The sequence below is a fragment of the Maniola jurtina genome, chromosome 2 (genome assembly GCF_905333055.1).
Source record: "Maniola jurtina chromosome 2, ilManJurt1.1, whole genome shotgun sequence".
NCBI lineage: Eukaryota > Metazoa > Arthropoda > Insecta > Lepidoptera > Nymphalidae > Maniola > Maniola jurtina.
The window spans coordinates 16,244,865-16,265,380 of NC_060030.1; the positions used below are offsets into that span (position 1 = coordinate 16,244,865).

At 38.4% G+C, this 20,516-nt stretch overlaps 1 protein-coding gene across 2 annotated transcripts; it reads left to right on the forward strand.

Annotated features, from left to right (window-relative positions):
* The first annotated feature begins 1,649 nt into the window (after positions 1-1,649).
* Positions 1,650-7,785, forward strand: LOC123877233 (dnaJ protein homolog 1). Of its 2 annotated transcripts, none has more exons than XM_045923790.1 (3): positions 1,650-1,795; positions 1,978-2,818; positions 5,788-7,785. In XM_045923790.1, the coding sequence occupies exons 2-3, from the start codon at positions 1,991-1,993 to the stop codon at positions 6,019-6,021; spliced, it is 1,062 nt and encodes a 353-aa protein (XP_045779746.1). In that variant the 5' UTR covers positions 1,650-1,795; positions 1,978-1,990; the 3' UTR covers positions 6,022-7,785. The 2 variants fall into 2 exon arrangements, with proteins under 2 accessions (XP_045779746.1, XP_045779751.1); XM_045923795.1 differs by having other exon boundaries at positions 1,674-1,799.
* Positions 7,786-20,516: the final 12,731 nt, after the last annotated feature.

Consider the following 20,516-nt stretch of genomic DNA (forward strand, 5'->3'; position numbering starts at 1 on the left):
AAACCAGAGCTTTAGGTAGATTAGCACTTGTACTGTCTATCCGTCTATTAAAGCCTTATCACTTCTGAATTAATGAATGAAGGAAAATATCGTGTGGAAATCTCCATAATGTTTTCAAGGGTGTGTGAAGTCTACCAAGTACCAATCCGCACTTAGCCAGCGTGGTGGACTATGACCTAAACGCTTCCCATTTATCTAAGAGGATACCGAGACCTGTTCAATAGTAGGCTGGCGATGGGTTGATGATGATGATGATAGCCTAACATAAAAATATATTATAGTTTAAAAACTATTTGATCTCTAGAACGCTAGAACGTAGTAGGTACTCAGCGATGTAAATGTAAATCCATGTCTTTGGAGGTATCTAGGTAAGTAGGTACATTGCCACACGTGAGTTCGAAGCATAATATTATGATCATGATCACCTTATTTTGTGGCATTTAAATATTTCTTGACCTACATCCATCCCGCCTAGGGTAATAATGTTCTGTGACATCCATTCCTACATCCCGTTTTATCGCACTCACGTGTTTGTGTTTCGTACAGATCTGTCTACGTTTATGAGAAACTGTAGGAAAACTTGTGTTTCGAGCTTGTCTTATTAATATGTAGGTACCAAGTACCGTCCAGTCCGGACTCCAGACACTCGATGATGGAGACCTTTCCTTGGTTTGCGACTTCGACCGTCAATTAATTATTATTTCAAGCTTGTTAAACTAAATTCAAATGGAAACTTCTAGTATTTACTTTGTATGTAGGTAAAAATATGTTGTAGGTATAAACTTAGTGTTTGAATGTAACTTTATATCTAATCTTTGATAAAAAAATAAAATGCCTGCATGTGTTTTAGAGTTCCGCTTCCGTATTTACAGAGAAAAAGGAACCCTTAAGTAATCACTTCGTTGTCTGTCTGTTGGTTTGTGTCTGTCTGTCAAGACCTGTCAAGGGAATCAAAACCTATAGGATACTTCCTGACCTTCCCGTTGACCTAGATCATAAAATTGGGCAGGTAGCATTTAGAGATGTTATTTTTTAGCATAAGTGACGGGGAAAATCCGGTGATTAGATAACAAAAAAAAAGTGTTAGTAATAAAAACATACTATTAGTACGGAACCCTTCATGTGCGAGTCCCACTCGCGCTTGACAGATATTTTTTTATTACCTTCGTTCAATTCTATGCCTTATAGTAGAGTAATATGGATCAAAATCGAAATGTTGGTAAATATGGTCTAGAACCGATCATTATTATCGGCCCCGTCGGCCCCCTGCCTCCCTTTCTTTATAAAAAAAACGATGCGCATGTGTGAATTGGTCAGTTTTCGTTGCAAATATCTCCTAATAAAAAATGTTTTCAACCACGCGCATCTGAAACTTTTTTTTCAATCACTGCATTGTGATTGGTTCGTATTATTAAACTTGCTTTTCATTCGTCTAGCGCGACTCTTACTGCGTCACAAACAAAATGGGGTCATTGAAAACACACTGTTTGCATAAAGCGACGTCAAGTCTACGTTCAATGTTCGGCTGTAGATGAATAGCTAGAATTATATTTATCTCTTTCTATCGCACACGTTTCGTGCGGTATTATTTGTGTTACATCTCCCTTGCGCATCAAGTGAAGGCCCTGGAATGTTCTAGACGTTTTAATGTATATATTTTGCCGCGACAGCCGCGTTGCGTTTCATTCATTTGTGAAGTACATAGTGTGAACTTGTGAGTTGTGTTGTGTGTGGAAATTGTGGATATTTTTGAACTTTCATCTAGTTTTAGTGGATTTTAATAAGAACAGTTCTTGTAAGTATTCCCAGAGTGTTTATTTTGCTAATATTTTATCGATTGGTCTGATCGTGTCATAAATTCGCGAATATAAACTCAGCAAAAATTCGGAAGACGTGTAGGATTGCGTGAACTCTTCAAATCTACATCTCCAAAAAAGGTGTCAACGAAGACTAAAGGACTGTTCTTCTTTGTTTCAGGTAATTATACACAATGGGAAAGGATTATTACAAAATACTAGGAATAGCGAAAGGCGCGACAGACGACGAGATCAAAAAGGCGTATCGGAAATTGGCACTAAAATATCACCCGGATAAGAATAAAGCCGCCGGGGCGGAGGAGCGTTTCAAAGAGGTAGCGGAAGCGTACGAAGTGCTTTCTGATAAGAAAAAGAGGGAAATATACGATACACATGGAGAAGAAGGCTTGAAGGGAGGTATGGGCGGTCAGAACGGACCGGGTGGCGGCCAGTCCTTCTCATACTCCTACCACGGGGACCCGAGAGCGACCTTCGCGCAGTTCTTCGGCTCGGCGAGTCCGTTCCAAGCGTTCTTCGACCTCAACGGCGGCTCGGGAGGCACCACCATGTTCTTCGACCGCGACATGGACGTGGATATGGACCCGTTCGCCAACATGGGCATGGGACAGGCCAGGCCCGGCGGCCCGGGCGGCGCGTTCAGGAGCCACAGCTTTAACTTCCACGGATCACCCAACAGGAAGGAGAAAACTCAAGACCCGCCCATAGAGCACGATTTGTACGTTTCCATAGAGGACATCGCACGGGGATGCGTCAAGAAGATGAAGATCTCCCGTCGCGTCATCCAACCAGATGGCACGTCGAAAAAAGAAGACAAAGTCCTCACCATCCATGTTAAACCTGGTTGGAAGGCAGGAACGAAGATCACCTTCCAGAAGGAAGGAGACCAGGGCAGAAATAAGATCCCGGCAGACATTGTGTTCATCATCAGGGATAAGCCCAACCCGCTGTTCAAGAGGGAAGGCTCTGACATTCGATACACGGCCAAGATATCACTCAAACAGGTATGTGTTTATTTGTTTATTGTCTTCCTTGTTTATCTTCGTTTACTTGCCTTTGTTCATTTTTATTGGCAGATATTTCTTTATACCAATGAAAACATATTATTGCAAATTTGAGTATACTTCCATACATTTTTATAGACCATCCAATTACAATCATAATATGATCATAAACACCCAATTACAAACATAAATGACATCAAAATCTGTTGAATCCATTATATAAATAGTGATAAGGGCTATTCACCCAAAGTTCAATGAACTCAAATTATTGTTAGGGTTGTGCCATCTAACCAAGCACAACTTGTTTTGTACTTGGGTTTTCCGAGTTTTAGTTCATGTTTGGGCCAACCCTATTATTAGGGTTTTCCTGTAACCATGATTGAAACAATATTGGGTTTTTTTCATACAATCATAATAAATAATTTCAATGGGAATTACTGTTAAATGGCAGAGTTGAATCAGTATAATAATTATTATCGCCTCTGAATGTGATGAGTCAATAATATCAGACTTGCATGTTAATAAGTTATTATAATAACATGTGGTAGGTACTTAACAATTTAGATTCTAGAAACATCTCACTAACAACTGTTTATAGACTTTGTTTAATTTAATAATAGACAGTTGCCTTTCTTCTATTTTACACCCCAAGGTGCTGTAAAACTTTGCACCAAAGGTGATAAGGGTGTTAACACCCTTATCAACAATTCATAACGCTCTTATTTGCTATATTATTTGACACTTCAAGATAATAACAAACAAGATAAAGTTGAAAACTAAAACCCCTGACTAATTAACTAATTCTTGTAGTGAATTAGGCAATGTGAATGGTCTTTATATTTGAATTTTTTTTTTTTTTGACTTTGACTTATATCATGGAAATAATGTAAATCATTTATATCATGGAAATACAGTAGGGCCTCGGTAATCCGGACTCTCGCTTGTTCGGTGATCGCTGTAATCCGGCCGGGCAATGGGATACGCGGGGGAGGCCCGGCGGCGTGTAGGTGCGGGGGCTGTCATGAGCCAATGCGCCGTCAGTCTTTTGTTTATCGCCTTTCGTGTAATACGTAGTGTCAATTAAGTGCGCTCGCTAACATCATGGCGCCGCCACGTAAACATTCGACATTAACAATAAAAGACAAATTACGGATTATAGAAATGTTAGATAAGGGTGACAGCTACCCTGTCATTGCTCGGAAGTTTGGTATAGGCAGGTCAACTGTAGGTGACATAAAGAAAAACAAAGACAAGACTCTTGAAGTTTGTTAGCCTAACAGAACGTGGTCCCGGTGTACGAAAAACACTAAAGAAATCGGAAAATCCTGTTTTAGAAGATGCTTTGTTTACGTGGTTTTTGCAACAAAGGCGATTGCATGTTCCTGTAAGTGGTGATATGATTTGTGAGAAAGCTCGAATTTTTCATCGCCAGATTACAAACTCCAATATCGGATTTAATGCAAGCCGGGGATGGTTAGACAAATTTAAAAAACGCCACGGAATAAGACGTTTAAAAATGGCCGGTGAAAAACTGTCAAATGATGAAGCCGCTATCGGACCATTCCAACTAGAGTTACAGAAAGTTATTAGAGAGAAAAAATTAACAGCGGAACAGGTTTACAATGCTGACGAATCTGGTTTGTACTGGCGATTATTGCCAGATCATACATTAGCCTCTGGCAATGAGCAGTCGGCTTCCGGAAGGAAAATGATGAAGATGAGAGTGACATTCATGCCTTGTGCAAATGCGGCTGGAACTCATAAACTTCAATTGCTTGTTGTCGGCAAATCAAAAAACCCACGGGCATTTAAATCAACACGTCTTCCTGTTTGTTATCGTGCACAAAAAAATGCTTGGGTTACGAAAGACTTGTTTCTTGAGTGGTTTAAAACGGAATTCGTTCCCGCGGTCCGCCGCCATCTTTTGTCTGTTAATTTGCCTCCTCAGGCACTGTTATTGTTGGATAATTGTCCTGGGCATCCATCAGCAGATGAACTTGTCTCTGAAGACGGCCACATTTTTGCAATGTTCCTGCCACCTAACACCACGGCGTGTATACAACCAATGGATCAGAACGTTATACAAAATGTGAAGTTAAATTACCGCAAATCACTTTTGGTTAACTGTCTTGCATTATGTTCTGAAAACCTCATGGACTCATTAAAATCGATAACTTTAAAGGACACAGTTTTTCTTTTGGCTAATTGCTGGGCCAATGTTAAGACATCGCTAATTAACAAATCATGGAAGAATTTGCACCCTGAATTTCTCACTGATAATGACGAACCAGAAGATGATGTTCCTTTAGCCCAGCTTTTTAACAGGTTGAGGGGACCCAATGATCCTCAAATAAGTGAGGCAGAAGCTCAAGAATGGGCTGCTGGTGGTGCCGAAAGCGAGTTACAAAGATATGAAGTGTTAACTGATGAGGAGATTGTGCGAGCGGCTATGTGTGAGGACGATGAGGAAGATGAGGACAATAGCGTTGAAATTCTAAAAATCACAAAAGTTGGTAATTCAGAGGCAGTAGGAGCTTTAAACACAGCTTTAAAATGGGCTGAAGATAACGAATTTGATAGCCACGAAGTTATGTTTCTCCGTCGACTTAGAGACCGGGCTTTCGAAATGAAGTGCGAAAATTATAAACAGAAGAGTATTACAGACTTTTTCAAGAAGAATTAACTAATGTTTTATTTTAACTTGCTGATTTCCTTACATAGTTGTTTGTATGTAATTTTGAACATGTACATTTTGACTGTATGCTATAATTTAAAAATTGATTAAAGAAACTAAGGTTAAACATGTGTTTTATTAACATTTAATATGGCATACTATAATCCGGACGCCTCGATAATCCGGAAAGGGTCTTGTTTTTGCCTCTCCGGATTAACGAGGCCCTACTGTAATGTAAATCATTGAATAGTTTAAAAAGTACTTGTTAACTGAACTCCATTCTCTTTTGTTGCAGGCACTCTGTGGCACCATCATCGAAGTACCAACAATGACAGGTGAGAAGATTACAGTCAACCTTCAAGGAGAAATCGTCAAACCCTACACCGTTAAGAGATTCCCAGGCTACGGGCTGCCGTTCCCCAAGGAACCTACGCGGAAGGGTGACCTGCTAGTGGCATTTGACATTAAGTTCCCCGACCGACTTAGTACAGGTGTCAAAGAGATACTTATGGACACTTTACCTAATTAGTTTACATACATTTGAAGACTCGGGTACCTCATTGGCAACTCTTAAGAAGTTCCCTGGCTACGGGCTACCGTTCCCTAAGGAACCTCACCTAGGTAGGAACCTACGCGGAAGGGTGACCTGCTAGTGGCATTTGACATTAAATTCCCTGACGGACTTAGTACAGGTGTTAAAGAGATACTTATGGACATTTTACCTAATTAGTTTACATTTGAAGACTATCAGGTACCTCATTAGCAACTTGGGGCTTATTCACTGTCTGTCCAATACTAAGAACTGTTTGAGGGCACCTCAAATATTGAGTGAAGATTTTTGATGCCAAAATTTAAGGTGCCCTTATATTTTAAGCAGCTGTCAGTATTGACTGATTTGGCATTCAAATAATAATCATGTGTATAATGCATCAATTTTTAGAATTCTCTTGTCGTATTTTGCTCTGTCAAATGTCATGTCAAAACTATGGTTCATCCTTGAGGTCTAAAATAGTACTTTTGACATGATAGTTGACTGAGAGCAAATTTGGCAAGGGAGTTCTCAAAAGAATGCACTATAAAACACATTGATATAAAAAAAACCCTTCCCAACTTGGAATGTTTCTAAAGATTGTACATAATTTACCATTGAATGAATGAAATAAATGTATTATTTCACACATGCTTATGTTTTGAATGTCATGGTGAATAACACCCCAAGGAGTATGGAAAATGCTCAAAAATGTTAATGGGACATTCCTATAGGTTTCAATATTTAAATGCTTACTCATATTATTATGTTTGTGAGTTTAGTTGGGCAGACTTGTCTGTCTGTCGTGACTTTTTAAGGCCTCCCTAGACGATCAAGCATGCTTGACGGCAAGCATTTGTATAAATTCTTGACTAGACAAGTCTAAATGACCAAGTCATTTGACAATTATTTAGCTATTGAAAACAATGCCTGTCAAGCAATTTTGATTGTAAACAAGTAACTACAAGAGAAATTCTCACAATTATTAATAGAAATGATTTTTTTTTTCTTGTTTGGACTTTCTAAAGGCATCTACAGACTTGCCAACTAGGTAACTTCCAATAATTCCATCTTTTAGTACTGGGCCCAAGTTATTCCCAAGTCCATATAGGTTGATTAAATCTGTTGGACACTGCCTTACTGAGTTGGGTATGTGTTTACAGCTGTGTTGGTGGCACATCTGTAGAAGGCCTGAAAGTTGTATTTAATTTAGTTAATGTGTGCGTGAGTGTTTTCTATCCGTTTTAGAATAGGAAGCAGTGAGGTTGTGACTTACTGTTAACTGTATTATTTAATTTTTGTAAATTGTAAATATTTTGTAAATGTAAATATTTGATTGATTGTGCAGTGATTGTAAGTTTTAGGTTTTGTAAATTTTTTTGACTGATTCTGCAATAAAGTAAATAATTAAAATGGTGACATGTTTTTAGTTGCTTTATCAGTGATGGGGCGTTACTGCATGTCTCAAGTCCACCATGTTTGCATAGTTAAGTTTGAATTGAATCTAGTAGGCTGGACAGTGTGTATGTGATTTAAATACATACTTTTAAATTGGATGGTAGATTTAAACGTGTATAGCGCCCCCAATGTAAACAAATTCATAATAATATATTCGTAATATATTAGTGGTAATAGTAATATTTATTAAGCTTAAACATTATAGTAAATGCTTAGTAGACTCCAATCTTGACTGCCGTTTCTTTGGTGACAAAAGAAAAACTTATTACTTATAATTACTGTGAAAATAAACATAATTAAACATTTCAAGCTGGTTTTTTTTAATTTTTCCTATTTCCATGGATTATCTATTGCGGGTTCGATTCCCAAGGACAGATTCTAATAAAAATTCTTGATCTATTTTTATGTTAAATGCTTCCGAGAGGGTCGAGTAGCTTGATGACAAGCACGTAGTTTTGGTTTTGCTTTCTCAAGCAACTTGAGCCCGCAAAAGGCACACTTCTCATTTTTCGAACACTGTCCTTGGATGAATAAATACTCAGGATGGTATGCTCCGAAAAGTCAAATGAAGCAGGGGAACTGTCAGTTGATGAGTATGTGTGCGTTATGGAATGATACCATTCACATATGAAAATTTGCCTATTTTCCTATTTTTCCCTATTTTTCCCTTTCACGATGATTATTAAAAAATGAGATCTCATTAGATTAGTCTTTATTATGATAGTTACAAATCGATGGATGTTCGATGCTAGAAAATAATAATTTATCGATTGCAACGTATTAAAATTTACCTATTCTGTTTTTACATAATTTTGATTAATTACAGTATAGGGCCTCTGGCCTTATTGAAAATCTCTGCTTAACAGGGTGCCCATCACCATGTTTACTATATAATCGTATCCTGACAGTTAAAAATAAAAAAGTTAAAAAGTCAAATATAAAAACGCAATATATTCACTAAAAATATTTAATAATAATCCAAGTATGTACCAGTTAGCGATTTTATTTAGCGTATCTCGCAGGGTTAGTAGACTATTCACTACTTTTGGTGTTATACACCGGGCAAGTTTACATCCCTATATCGTAGATCTCTTACCAAATTACACAAAGCGGCTCTTGGGTAGCGGTTTTTTTTTTCTCTAAGCCAAATTCAAAGTTATTAATTCAAAATGGGTTCATATTTTATTTGTCTTGTGTTTTCTGACATTTATGACCTTAAAAAATACCTAAATAAAGATAAATATTCTAGCTATCCGTATAGCGTCCCATCTTTGACCACATCACGCGTGACGAGTCCTCCGTTCGTCGCTAAGGTTGTTTTGGTGGGTGCCTACCAAAACAACCTATCATGGACTAACTATAACTAAATAATATTATTAATGTAGTAAGATTTTGATTACCTATTTATTTATTTCTTTATTGCACACACAAACATATACATTTACAAAAAACATAGAAGACAACATGGTAAGTACGTTGGACAGATAAAAACGTATGTTTTTATCTGTCCAACGTACGTACACCAATTACGTAGGTACCTAGGTACTTCATGATAAATTTGGCATGCAGCTATTATGACGGAGACTGGTATATTAAATGTACTACAATTTAGTAATAAGTTTTGTTTTAGTTAAATTTCAATATCAATTTAAAATCTTTTAATTAACAAAACAGCCTTTTTCGCTTAGTTATATTATGATTGTCATCAAAAATAAAATATAAATTTGTCTAAATATAATGAAAAAAAATTGCTCATTTTTAGGCAAAATTACCCCATTTATTTTCTGACAACCCTAGACTTCAATTTGAAGTTGTGTAATTTGCACAGCACGATTACGATACGATTTAAAATTAAATTATTTCATTGAAGTGTCAAACAAAAAAATATAATCACTACGTTGTGTCAAATGCGTATCGGAAGGTGTTAAGTGGCCAGTTTCGTAGAATTTATGTTGAGTTTGTGTGCGTGACGTGTAATTACAGAGATTTGGTCGATAGTGGGTCGATAGTTGTGCTTCCTTCGTTTGTACGGCGGGGTCACCGGTTGACACTGTCCCGAATAAAAATTATTTATTTATATTGCATCAAGCAAATACTTATAAAAAATCGCATGAAGCACTTTTTGTAAAATGTCAAAATGCTTGGCTCAAGCAATAATCTACGTGCTTGCCATCAAGTCGCTTGACCGTCTCGGATACCCTTTTAGACCTGTGTGCATTTTCACATCAAAACTTCAATAAACCATTACCCCCCGTCCACACACTGCTGCTCTACTCGCGCAATTAATCGCGACGCTACCGCACTAGGTCACTAATTGCCTTTGCAACGCGATGAACGTCGAAACTGGCAGCGTGCGCGCTATTGCATACTTACCGACAAAACAGGGAGCGATGGGCGTGAACGAGGAACACGCGAGTAACGCGCCCACACTACGTCTCTGCCTCCGTCCCTCGCTGCTTCCCAGGCCACACCGGCATAGTGTGGACGGGGGGTTAAAACCTGCGTAGACTATTGTCCGCTCGGACTACGCTATACTATTGTGAGATATAGAGTATAGCAAATAAGGCAAGTAAGCTAATAATAATATTATTAAAATATCGATAGTATTATCATCGATATTTCACTACGATATATTATATCGTACCATCGTACAGTGAATGTATGGTGCGCGATATTGTTGTGCTATAAACTAATATGCTATATGCTATTAATTATATTATAGCGTAGTCTGAAAAGAGCTTTACATCTTTTAGTAGGTACAGCTGCTATGGTGTTTCGCCATACTATAAATCCATCGCCTCGTGTGCGATGCGATATTCAGTGAGTCAGTGACCCGTTTTGTTCACGGACGGATAGTCGGATAGATAGGTTTTGCCATGTGTCGTTGGCAATTTTACCAAATAACCGCATCCAACTGCAATTTTGCAGTCCAAATGGACCGCCTGTGGTTATTTCTGTCTACCATAATAATTTCAAGTTCAAAATAATTTAAAACCCATTAAAACTGTTGTTAAATCCAACTACTTACAGGGGACATAATGGGCGTTGCGTAGTTTAATAAATAGTTGTGGAGGAATGAGTGACGTCATCCGCGCTGGCACGGGAGCGGACCTTGGCGCAGGCTGGAGTATAGAGGCCACTGAACACGCTGTTTGTTATATGCTTAGGCCACTAAAAACGCGGGTTTAAATAAAGCGGAATTTACATTACAAAATTAGTTTTACGACATTAATTTCATTAACAACACGTGTAAACGTCTAATTTCGTGAAACAAGCATTATAAAATTAGACGTTTACAAGTGCAATTAAGTGAATGAATGAAATGAATACTATCACCTGTCTTCGTTTTTGCTAGCGTTCTGTGTGCCTAGTGGGATATTTTTAACCTATTCGATCGCGTAAAAGTTAACTGCGTTTTGTATGGAATTGAAACAGCGCCATATTCTTGTCACTAGATGGCGCTGTTTCAATTCCATACAAAACGCAGTTAACTTTTACGCGATCGAATAGGTTAAAAATCTCCCACTAGGCACACTGGTTACACCCTGTATGAATCCATCAAATTGTGTTTTTAAATTCTTCATAATCCAACGCTCGTTTCGTGGCCACTGCAGACGAGCGGGACATTGAGCGTTCTGCGTCACAAGTAAAAATATCAGCGGCGCCGCCTCCACGAGATATTACTTCGTGATTGCGGATTATTTCCCGACAGTTAGACCTTCATAACTTGTATAATCTACATAGAAATGTATATATCTATAGGAAACATAAGTATTTCTCCATCTTACCGATCGATAGCTTAAACCGCATACTGGTTCTAAACTAGAACATTCCCTCGCCATTTTACGATCACATCGCAAGAGAGTCGAAATTCCATGGAGTCGAATGAAGCGTATCGCTTCCTCGTTTCTTATACGCATTGCTAGAATATAAGCCTCAATAGCTCAACGGTTATAGGAGCGGATTGAGATCCGAAAGGTCGACGGTTCAAACCCCACCCGTTGCACTATTGTCGTACCTACTCCTAGCACAAGTTTTACGCTTAGTTGGAGGGGTAAGGGGAATGTTAGTCATGATTAAAATGGCTAATATTCTTTGAAAAAAAAGTAGAACGCTCTCCGACTTCCATTTTTAAGGGTTCCAAGTAATCCTTATAACTTTGTTGTCTGTCTGTCTGTCTAAAGGGAACGGGGTAAGGGGTACGGGAAAGGGTACTTCCCGTTGACCTAGCTAATCTAACTAAACCTTGCAGAATCAGTATAACTATTTATTTATTGGTCAATAAAAATTAAATTAAAAATTTAAAAAACCCCCGACACATAAACCTCTAAAAAGTAAAAAATAATAGGTAAGTATGTATGGGCCCTTTAAGAATAGTATAAATAGTAAAGTTTTTATCCAAGCGCTCGTTGCGCCAGGGGACCGCTACCTATCATAAACTATGAAAGTCATCTGTTGTAGAAAGAATAGTCTTTAGCGGTCCCCCGACGCAACGAACGCTTGGATAAAAACTTTACTATTTATACTATTCTTAAAGGGCCCATACATACTTACCTATTATTTTTTACTTTTTAGAGGTTTATGTGTCGGGGGTTTTTTAAATTTTTAATTTAATTTTTATTTCACGCTTTTTAAACTTTTATTCATAAATTACCGTTTATTTGTGCCATTCTAAAACCCAATTTCTATAATAATATAAATCCAATAAGGCAGCTAATATCTCTTCAAAAGTAACATCAATGGTATGTTAATTATACGTTCCATGAAATATTTTTGACCGAACATCACTAAATCAAGAATTACCTATCTGAATGACTCACATAGTTTAACACGACCAAAACGAAATATCTGTTTCTAACATGTCGTTGCTTTAAAAATGTACCCATTTTACGTAGTCGTATAATAGTTCGCTTTTCACATGGCTTTTCAAGATATACCTACGATTAAATTGAAATCGACTTTCACCCGATGAAATAAGGAATAAAGTGGCTTGTATTTCATTTTGTTTGTTATTGCATGTCAAATTTTTATTTGACATAACTTTCAAAAACCGGTCAAGTGCGAGTCTGCCTTACACATGAAGAGTTCCGTACAAGTTTTTTTTAATGTAATGACAATTCAGTTGTCGGATTTTTCTGTTTACTTGGGCCACAGGAGTAGAGTGCTTGGGCTATAAGATATTGCTACCTGCCTTTCATGATTCTACGTAAACGGGAAGTACCCAATTTATAAGTTTTGATTCTCTTGAAAGATGACACACAGACAGACAACGAAGGGGTGAAGGAAAACATCGTCAGGAAACCTGCATGCTTAAGAGTTGGCCATAATGCTCCCTCAAAGGTGCGTGAGGTGTGCCAATACGTGCTTGGCCAGTTTGGTAGCTTCTCATTCTGAGAGGAGACTTGTGCTCAGTAGTGAGCCGGCGATGGGTTGATCCTGATGATGATGAATTTTAAACGTATTTTGTCAAATTAAATAAGCTGAGTTCAAGCAGATAAAATATAAAGAAGGTGCGCCTAATTCATCATACAAACCTGCGCGACAAAGCGACTACGATGCGGGAACCTCAGCCGCGCGGAGGGTCATCGCCTCCTACGATATTTAATGGTGACATGCACACCTACGCGACTACAACAGAGGCTACATTTTTTTTTCTACAGATACCTACTGAACCCTAAAAATAGTTTGACTATGGTTTGGGTTTGGGTTGATTGTTCGTGGCCCTTGGTTGACTGTTGGATATTATAATTGAATTGATGTTTTCTCGTTTAACTGTGATTATAATATTTTATAAATTAGAAACTCCGCGCCTACGATCCAAAGTATCGGAGTTTTCCAAAACATTATCTTCAAATAAATAATTATGTATCAAAGCAACGTCCATCTTGACAGCTTGACATTTGCCAATTGACATAATATTATGGACTGGAAAGGTCGAGGCATAAACGTGAATGGCGAAAATATCTCACACTTGCGATTTGCGGACGACATAGTTCTATTGGCTGAATCGCTGCAGGACCTTGAGGAAATGCTGATCGAGCTTAGCTGTTCTTCCAGACGAGTAGGTCTTGAGATGAACATAGACAAAACGAAAGTAATGTTTAACGAGCACGCTATCTCAAGACCCGTCACCGTCGGGAATGTTAGCATCGAAGTTGTTCAAGAATATAACTACCTCGGCCAGATTATACAACTCGGCAGGAACAACTTCGACAAGGAGGCTGACAGAAGAATTCAGCTGGGCTGGGCAGCATTTTCAAAGCTACGTCAGGTCTTCGAATCGTCGATACCGCAAAGCCTTAAGACTAAGGTCTTCAATGAGTGTGTCCTACCTGTGATGACGTATGGAGCAGAAACGTGGACACTGACAGTTGGCCTCGTCCACAAACTAAAGGTCGCTCAGCGCGCTATGGAGCGAGCTATGTTGGGTATCACTCTCAGGGATAAAATCCGGAACGAGGAAATTCGCAGAAGAACAAAAGCGACCGACATAGCTCAAAGGATTAGCAAGCTGAAGTGGCAATGGGCAGGTCATGTCTGTCGCAGAACCGACGGCCGATGGGGCAGACGTGTTCTGGAGTGGAGACCGCGTACCGGTAAGCGCAGTGTGGGACGACCTCCTGCCCGCTGGACCGATGACCTGAAGAAGGTGGCGGGGAGCGGGTGGATGAGGAAGGCGGAGGACCGTGTTTGGTGGCGCGCTCTTGGAAAGGCCTATGTCCAGCAGTGGACGCATACAGGCTGATGGATGGATGGATGATAATATTATGAACCTCTGTTACAATAGTGAAAGATCCCAGGGCCACCAGCCGTCACGTATTTTCTGACGAACGAAATGTGGACGATTGAGTAGTGTTAGTATGTACTAAGAACGCATGCCTACAGACCTGCTAGCTTGCTTAGATGGCCAATTTTCAGGTATCAGGTAATCAAGGTACATAAAAACATTACTTACCTCACGTAAATTCTCCAATTTTTTTAATTTTTAGCTGATTTTTTTTAAATATTAATAATTAATTGACATAAGTATAAGAGAGTGAGAGAGAAGTCAATATATCCTAATACATGTCTTACTCAGTCTCATGCGCGTAGATAATGATGCCCTCGCGCTCAAACCCACAGAGGCATTAAAATTGAATTTAGGGGATGATTGGCCCTCTGGATGGGTCTGTCTTCTTGTAAAAGGTTTTAAAATAGTTGTCTGGTGGACATATATAAAAATGGAGCATCAGAATTTACGTGCAGTTAAGTAATTACTTATTTTGGGAGCTTTAAAGCGTCTGCAAAGCAATACGGCCGACGCGGGAAGTGTCTAGGAGTATTGGCGACATATTTTTAAGGATATTGCCTAAAATATACGTAAAAATCAGTTTGGAGAATTTACGTGAGGTAAGTAATGGTTTTATGTACCTTGATTATCAGATACCTGAAAATTGGCCGTCTAAGCAAGCTAGCACGTAGGCTAGGCATGCTTTCTTAATACTTACTAACACTACTCAATCGTACATATTTCCTGTGTCAGAAAATACGTAACCTCTGGTGGTCCTGGGATAAAAGTAATAAGAAAACCAGAAAAGAGCTGATAACTTCCAAACGGCTGAACCAATTTTTTTGGATTATAGCTAAGAACACTCTCGATCAAGCCACCTTTCAAACAAAAAAAACTAAATTAAAATCGGTTCATTCGTTTAGGCGCTACGAGGCCACAGACAGATACACAGATACACAGATACACAGATACACAGATACACACGTCAAACTTATAACACCCCTCTTTTTGGGTCGGGGGTTAAAAATGAATGAAAATCCCTACAGTAGTTTCTGAAATCATTGCGTAGGTATAGACATCGACTTCAATGTATTCTCGTTAATAGAAAACTTGGCGGAGGGACTTTTACTATTTATATATGTACAGACTACAGCAGGAAATAGGCATACAATTCGTTTGGACGGTAACTAGGTAACTGGAGCGTTCTGAATAAGCTGAGTTCAAGCAGATAAAATATAAAGAAGGTGCGCCTAATGCATCATCCAAACCTGCGCGACAAAGCGACTACGATGCGGGAACCTCAGCCGCGCGGAGGGTCATCGCCTCCCACGATATTTAATGATGCCATGCACACCTACGCGACTACAACTGTCGAGGCTACAACATTTTTTTTTTCTCTACAGATACCTACTGAACCCTAAAAATAGTTTGACTATGGTTTGGGTTTGGGTTGATTGTTCGTGGCCTTTGGTTGACTGTTGGATATTATAATTGAATTGATGTTTTCTCGTTTAATTGCGATTATAATATTTTATAAATTAGAAACTCCGCGCCTACGATCCAAAGTATCAGAGTTTTCCAAAACATTATTTTCAAATAAATAATTATGTATCTAAGCAACGTCCATCTTGACAGCTTGACATTTGCCAATTGACATAATATTATGAACCTCTGTTACAATAGTGAAAGATCCCAGGGCCACCAGCCGTCACGTATTTTCTGACGAACGAAATGTGGACGATTGAGTAGTGTTAGTATGAACTAAGAACGCATGCCTACAGACCTGCTAGCTTGCTTAGACGGCCAATTTTCAGGTATCAGGTAATCAAGGTACATTACTTACCTCACGTAAATTCTCCAATTTTTTTAATTTTTAGCTGTTTTTTTTAAATATTAATAATTAATTGACATAAGTAAACTATAAGAGAGTGAGAGAGAAGTCAATATATCCTAATACATGTCTTACTCAGTCTCATGCGCGTAGATAATGATGCCCTCGCGCTCAAACCCACAGAGGCATTAAAATTGAATTTAGGGGATGATTGGCCCTTTGGATCGGTCTGTCTTCTCGTAAAAGGTTTTAAAATAGTTGTCTGGTGGACATATATAAAAATGGAGCATCAGAATTTACGTGCAGTTAAGTAATTACTTATTTTGGGAGCTTTAAAGCGTCTGCAAAGCAATACGGCCGACGCGGGAAGTGTCTGGGAGTATTGGCGACATATTTTTAAGGAAAATATACGTAAAAATCAGTTTGGAGAATTTACGTGAGGTAAGTAATGGTTTTATGTACCTTGATTATCAGATACCTGAAAATTGGCCGTCTAAGCAAGCTAGCACGTAGGCTAGGCATGCTTTCTTAGTACTTACTAACACTACTCAATCGTACATATTTCCTGTGTCAGAAAATACGTAACCTCTGGGGGTCCTGGGATAAAAGTAATAAGAAAACCAGAAAAGAGCTGATAACTTCCAAACGGCTGAACCGATTTTCTTGGATTATAGCTAAGAACACTCTCGATCAAGCCACCTTTCAAACAAAAAAAACTAAATTAAAATCGGTTCATTCGTTTAGGCGCTACGAGGCCACAGACAGATACACAGATACACAGATACACAGATACACAGATACACAGATACACAGATACACAGATACACAGATACACACGTCAAACTTATAACACCCCTCTTTTTGGGTCGGGGGTTAATAAAAAGGTCAATGAACGGTCACTGTTTAATATAGGTCGTAAACATGTGAGTAAATAATTAACACGGTTTCACTTCAGCCAAGAGTCTAGTTTCTTTACACGTTGAAATCATCACCATCATCAATCCGTCAATAAGTAAGGAATAATTATATTCAAAAATGTTTTTAAATTTTAAGGATCAGTTTTTTTCTATTTAAAGAACTTTAAAATTTAAGAAACCCCTAAAACTTAAAAAAAAACCCTTAAAACTTAAGAACAGTAGATAGTAGCTGATAGGTTCTAGAAAAAAATATCTTTGTCTATGGTCTGCCTGTCTACGTAAAAATGTGTTTTGTAGTTTCAGTTTTAAAGTTACACGGGCTCAAAGATTTCTATGTAAATGTTGCTAGATCCAAAAAAAAAAACTTAGTTTGATTGAGAATGAGAACCAAACTAAAGTTTGAAGCGTACTAGTTACAAATAAATAAACTCCTCTTAACCGTAGCATGAACCTTGTCGGTAGTAAGTAATTACTGTGAGATAAGTAATTGCGACACAGTGGTTATTAAGCTTACATTGTTTTCCGAACGCCATATAAGCTCATCTCTTTCCTGCAACCTCCACGCGACGCAGGCGCTGACATTTCATATTCTAGAGCACAAGATTTACAACCAGACCACTTTCACTTCCAACGTGCTTCCAACGAAATTGATCTTTTACGAAGGCTTTTTGTTTTATTCAGATACAAGTTAGCCCTTGACTGTAATCTCATCTGATGGTAAGTGATGATGCAGTCTAAGATTGAAGCGGGCTAACCTGGAAGGGGTACGGCAGTTTTCATTAAACCCATATTATAGGTACTACTTTGGTTTCTATCACGGGATCGTACTGGAACGCTAAATCTCTTGGCGGCATGGCTTTGCCAGTAGGGTGGTACTCGTAACTAACCACGGCCGAAGCCTCCCACCAGACCAGACCAGAGAAATTAAATAGGTACCTACGCGTGTGGTAAATATCTTTAGTAAGTTATTAAAAAAAAAATAGTTTGCACTGTATCTTTTTCAACCTGCACATTAAAGCGCATTAAAAACCATAATTTTAATTCTAAAAATGTTATGTAGATAGGTACTCAGTAACTCGCAGCATAGACGAATCTAATGAGGTATCATTTAAAATCCGTTTGAGTAGTTACGAGCGGACATAGGAACGGACATACTACACACAAGCAGGTCAAACATAACGCTCCTTTTGGGCTTCATCGCAGTTGGGTAAAAACAAGGCAATGTCTTTTTGCCTGTATGAAGAGCACTAGACGGAACCGCAAAGGCGAAGTTACTCGAAAGTATGTTAGGTTAGCACATAGCATCGGCCGTCGAGCACCTTCGAGAAGTTCTGCGGTAATCGAGTCGTCGCGCTGCTGTGAACCGGTATTTGACCGGCAAACGCGATTAGAATGGTTCTCGTCTGTGTTGCCAAGAAATAAGTTGAAAAACACCTAAACTCGTGAAAATGAACACGAAGAAGCCAGTAGTAGCATAGTAAGTGGAGGAGGTTTTATACCTACTTGAAGCAAACACATATCGCTAACCTAGTTCGACAACCAAGTTAGAGCAAGAGGTCGCTTTGATCCGATCTCTCGCTTTAACTTGCTTCAAATACGTACCTACCTATTAGAACTACTCTATTTAATTAGATATAATATGATAATGTGCGTAACATCGGGTGATTTGCAATCAATGTAAATAAGTTATGAATCCATTCATCTATCCATTCCAGCGAATGGGATAATTGAGTTATGAATCATAACTCAATTATTCCATTGGTTTTAAACAAAAAAAAAATTGGTTGTTAGTTAGGGAACTCCGGACAGAAATACATGAAAACTATAAAATAGCAGTTTTTTTTTTTGGATTTTCAAATTAATTGTAGGTCCATCTGCGATGTTTTTCAGGAACTGACCCTGGAAAATTCCTCAATACTGTTCTGTTTTTACTACTGAAATAGAAAAATGATGTTAACCAGCAACACTAGGTGACATTGTAAAAAGGCCAATACACGTGCGCGCCACAAGTCACGTGTACCGTGAAAAGGCCGGAACGTGATCACGAAGGTTACCCCGACTGATTAAAGAGCCTCCCGATGAGCTGCCTTTATCAATAAATTGCTGTCTTCGTCATTCGTGCGTGTTGTTTCTGTGTTTCTTACCATCCTACTTGAGTAATTACCGAACATTGCATTATCTTGCTTAAAGGTGAAGGAAAAACCTCGTGAGGAAACTAGCATGCCTTTCTACTGTTCTCGTGTAATCTGCCAATCCGCACTTGGCCAGCATGGCGGATTATGGCCTAAGCCCTTCTCATTCTGCTGTCTGTCCGTTTGTTTGTCTGGCTGTATGTCATGAACCGTAATGAAATAGATAGGTGGTAGAGACTTGAAATTTTCACAGAGTGTAGGTATTTCTGTTGCCGCTACCATCATCATGATGAACCCACGGGTATCCTCTCAGAGTGAGAAGGGTTCAGGCCCTAGTCGGCCACGCTGGCCAAGTGCGGATTGGCACACTTCACACACTTTGGAGAACATTACGGAGAACTCAGGCCTGAGGGATTCCTCACGATGTTTTCCTTCACCGGTAAAGCAAGTGATACGTACGTACTTATATTTTAATTGCACATCGGTATCTACCTAACTCCGAAAAGGGTCTAGCCGGATAAGCATAGCGAATCGGCCCCCAAATGACAACCTATTTCGAAACTTAGGTATCAATATCGCCTTGATGTACGAATACGATTTATACAAGTTTCGCCTCCCTACTCCGCTTTTTCCCTGAGATATTAAAAAAAATGTGCGTGAGTACGACTATCGTTCAAAGTGTCATATCTCGGAAAGTTTTAAAGATACAAACGTGAAACCAACGCGAGATTTTAGGTGACCTTTAAGAGCATATTTTATATTTTTTTCAGATTTTTGGAATGGTTACGAACATTTTTTTTTAAATAAATAAAAATTTAATTATTATTATTTCAGTGTTCCTTCTTAGGTACAATCACTGAAAAAAAAAATGTTATAGTACTTGACATGTACTAATACTCAAAAAAAATCGTTTGAATAAATATAGTGCAACACTGCAAAAAAAAATTAAGTTCCACGGAACTAGGTTATACAAGGATATAGACATAGGCACATGTACAGTGTTACTAGGTAAGTCGACCTAGATTCGTTATAAGGTTGTAGGGGAGGTCAAATGCTATCAAAAACTCCATAATACCTATCGGCGAAAATAGCCCGTTTTTGAGTTTTTTGGGTTTTTAGGAAAATCAAGAATTCGTTTTTTTTTTAACTAATAAAAAAAAATTAGAGCATACTTCTAACCTTTTATACAGTTAACGAATAGCAGACATCCCAACTAATAAATAAGTACTAAAAAATAACCTTTAGATGTTTTGCAGTAGGGTTCCGATATTTTACCAGTTTCATAATTAGTTACTTTGTCAAAAGTGCTATTTTTTTCTTCAAAATTTAAATTAAACTAACTAAGCAATAAAACATTTCAATATTCTTACCTACCTGGCTATAATATC

Bases quoted from the DNA above. Each gene is read 5' to 3' on its own strand.
- LOC123877233 (XM_045923790.1), top strand. From the start codon at position 1,991: ATGGGAAAGGATTATTACAAAATACTAGGAATAGCGAAAGGCGCGACA. The intron at 2,819-5,787 runs GTATGTGTTTAT...CTTTTGTTGCAG, and splicing joins CCAAGATATCACTCAAACAG to GCACTCTGTGGCACCATCAT.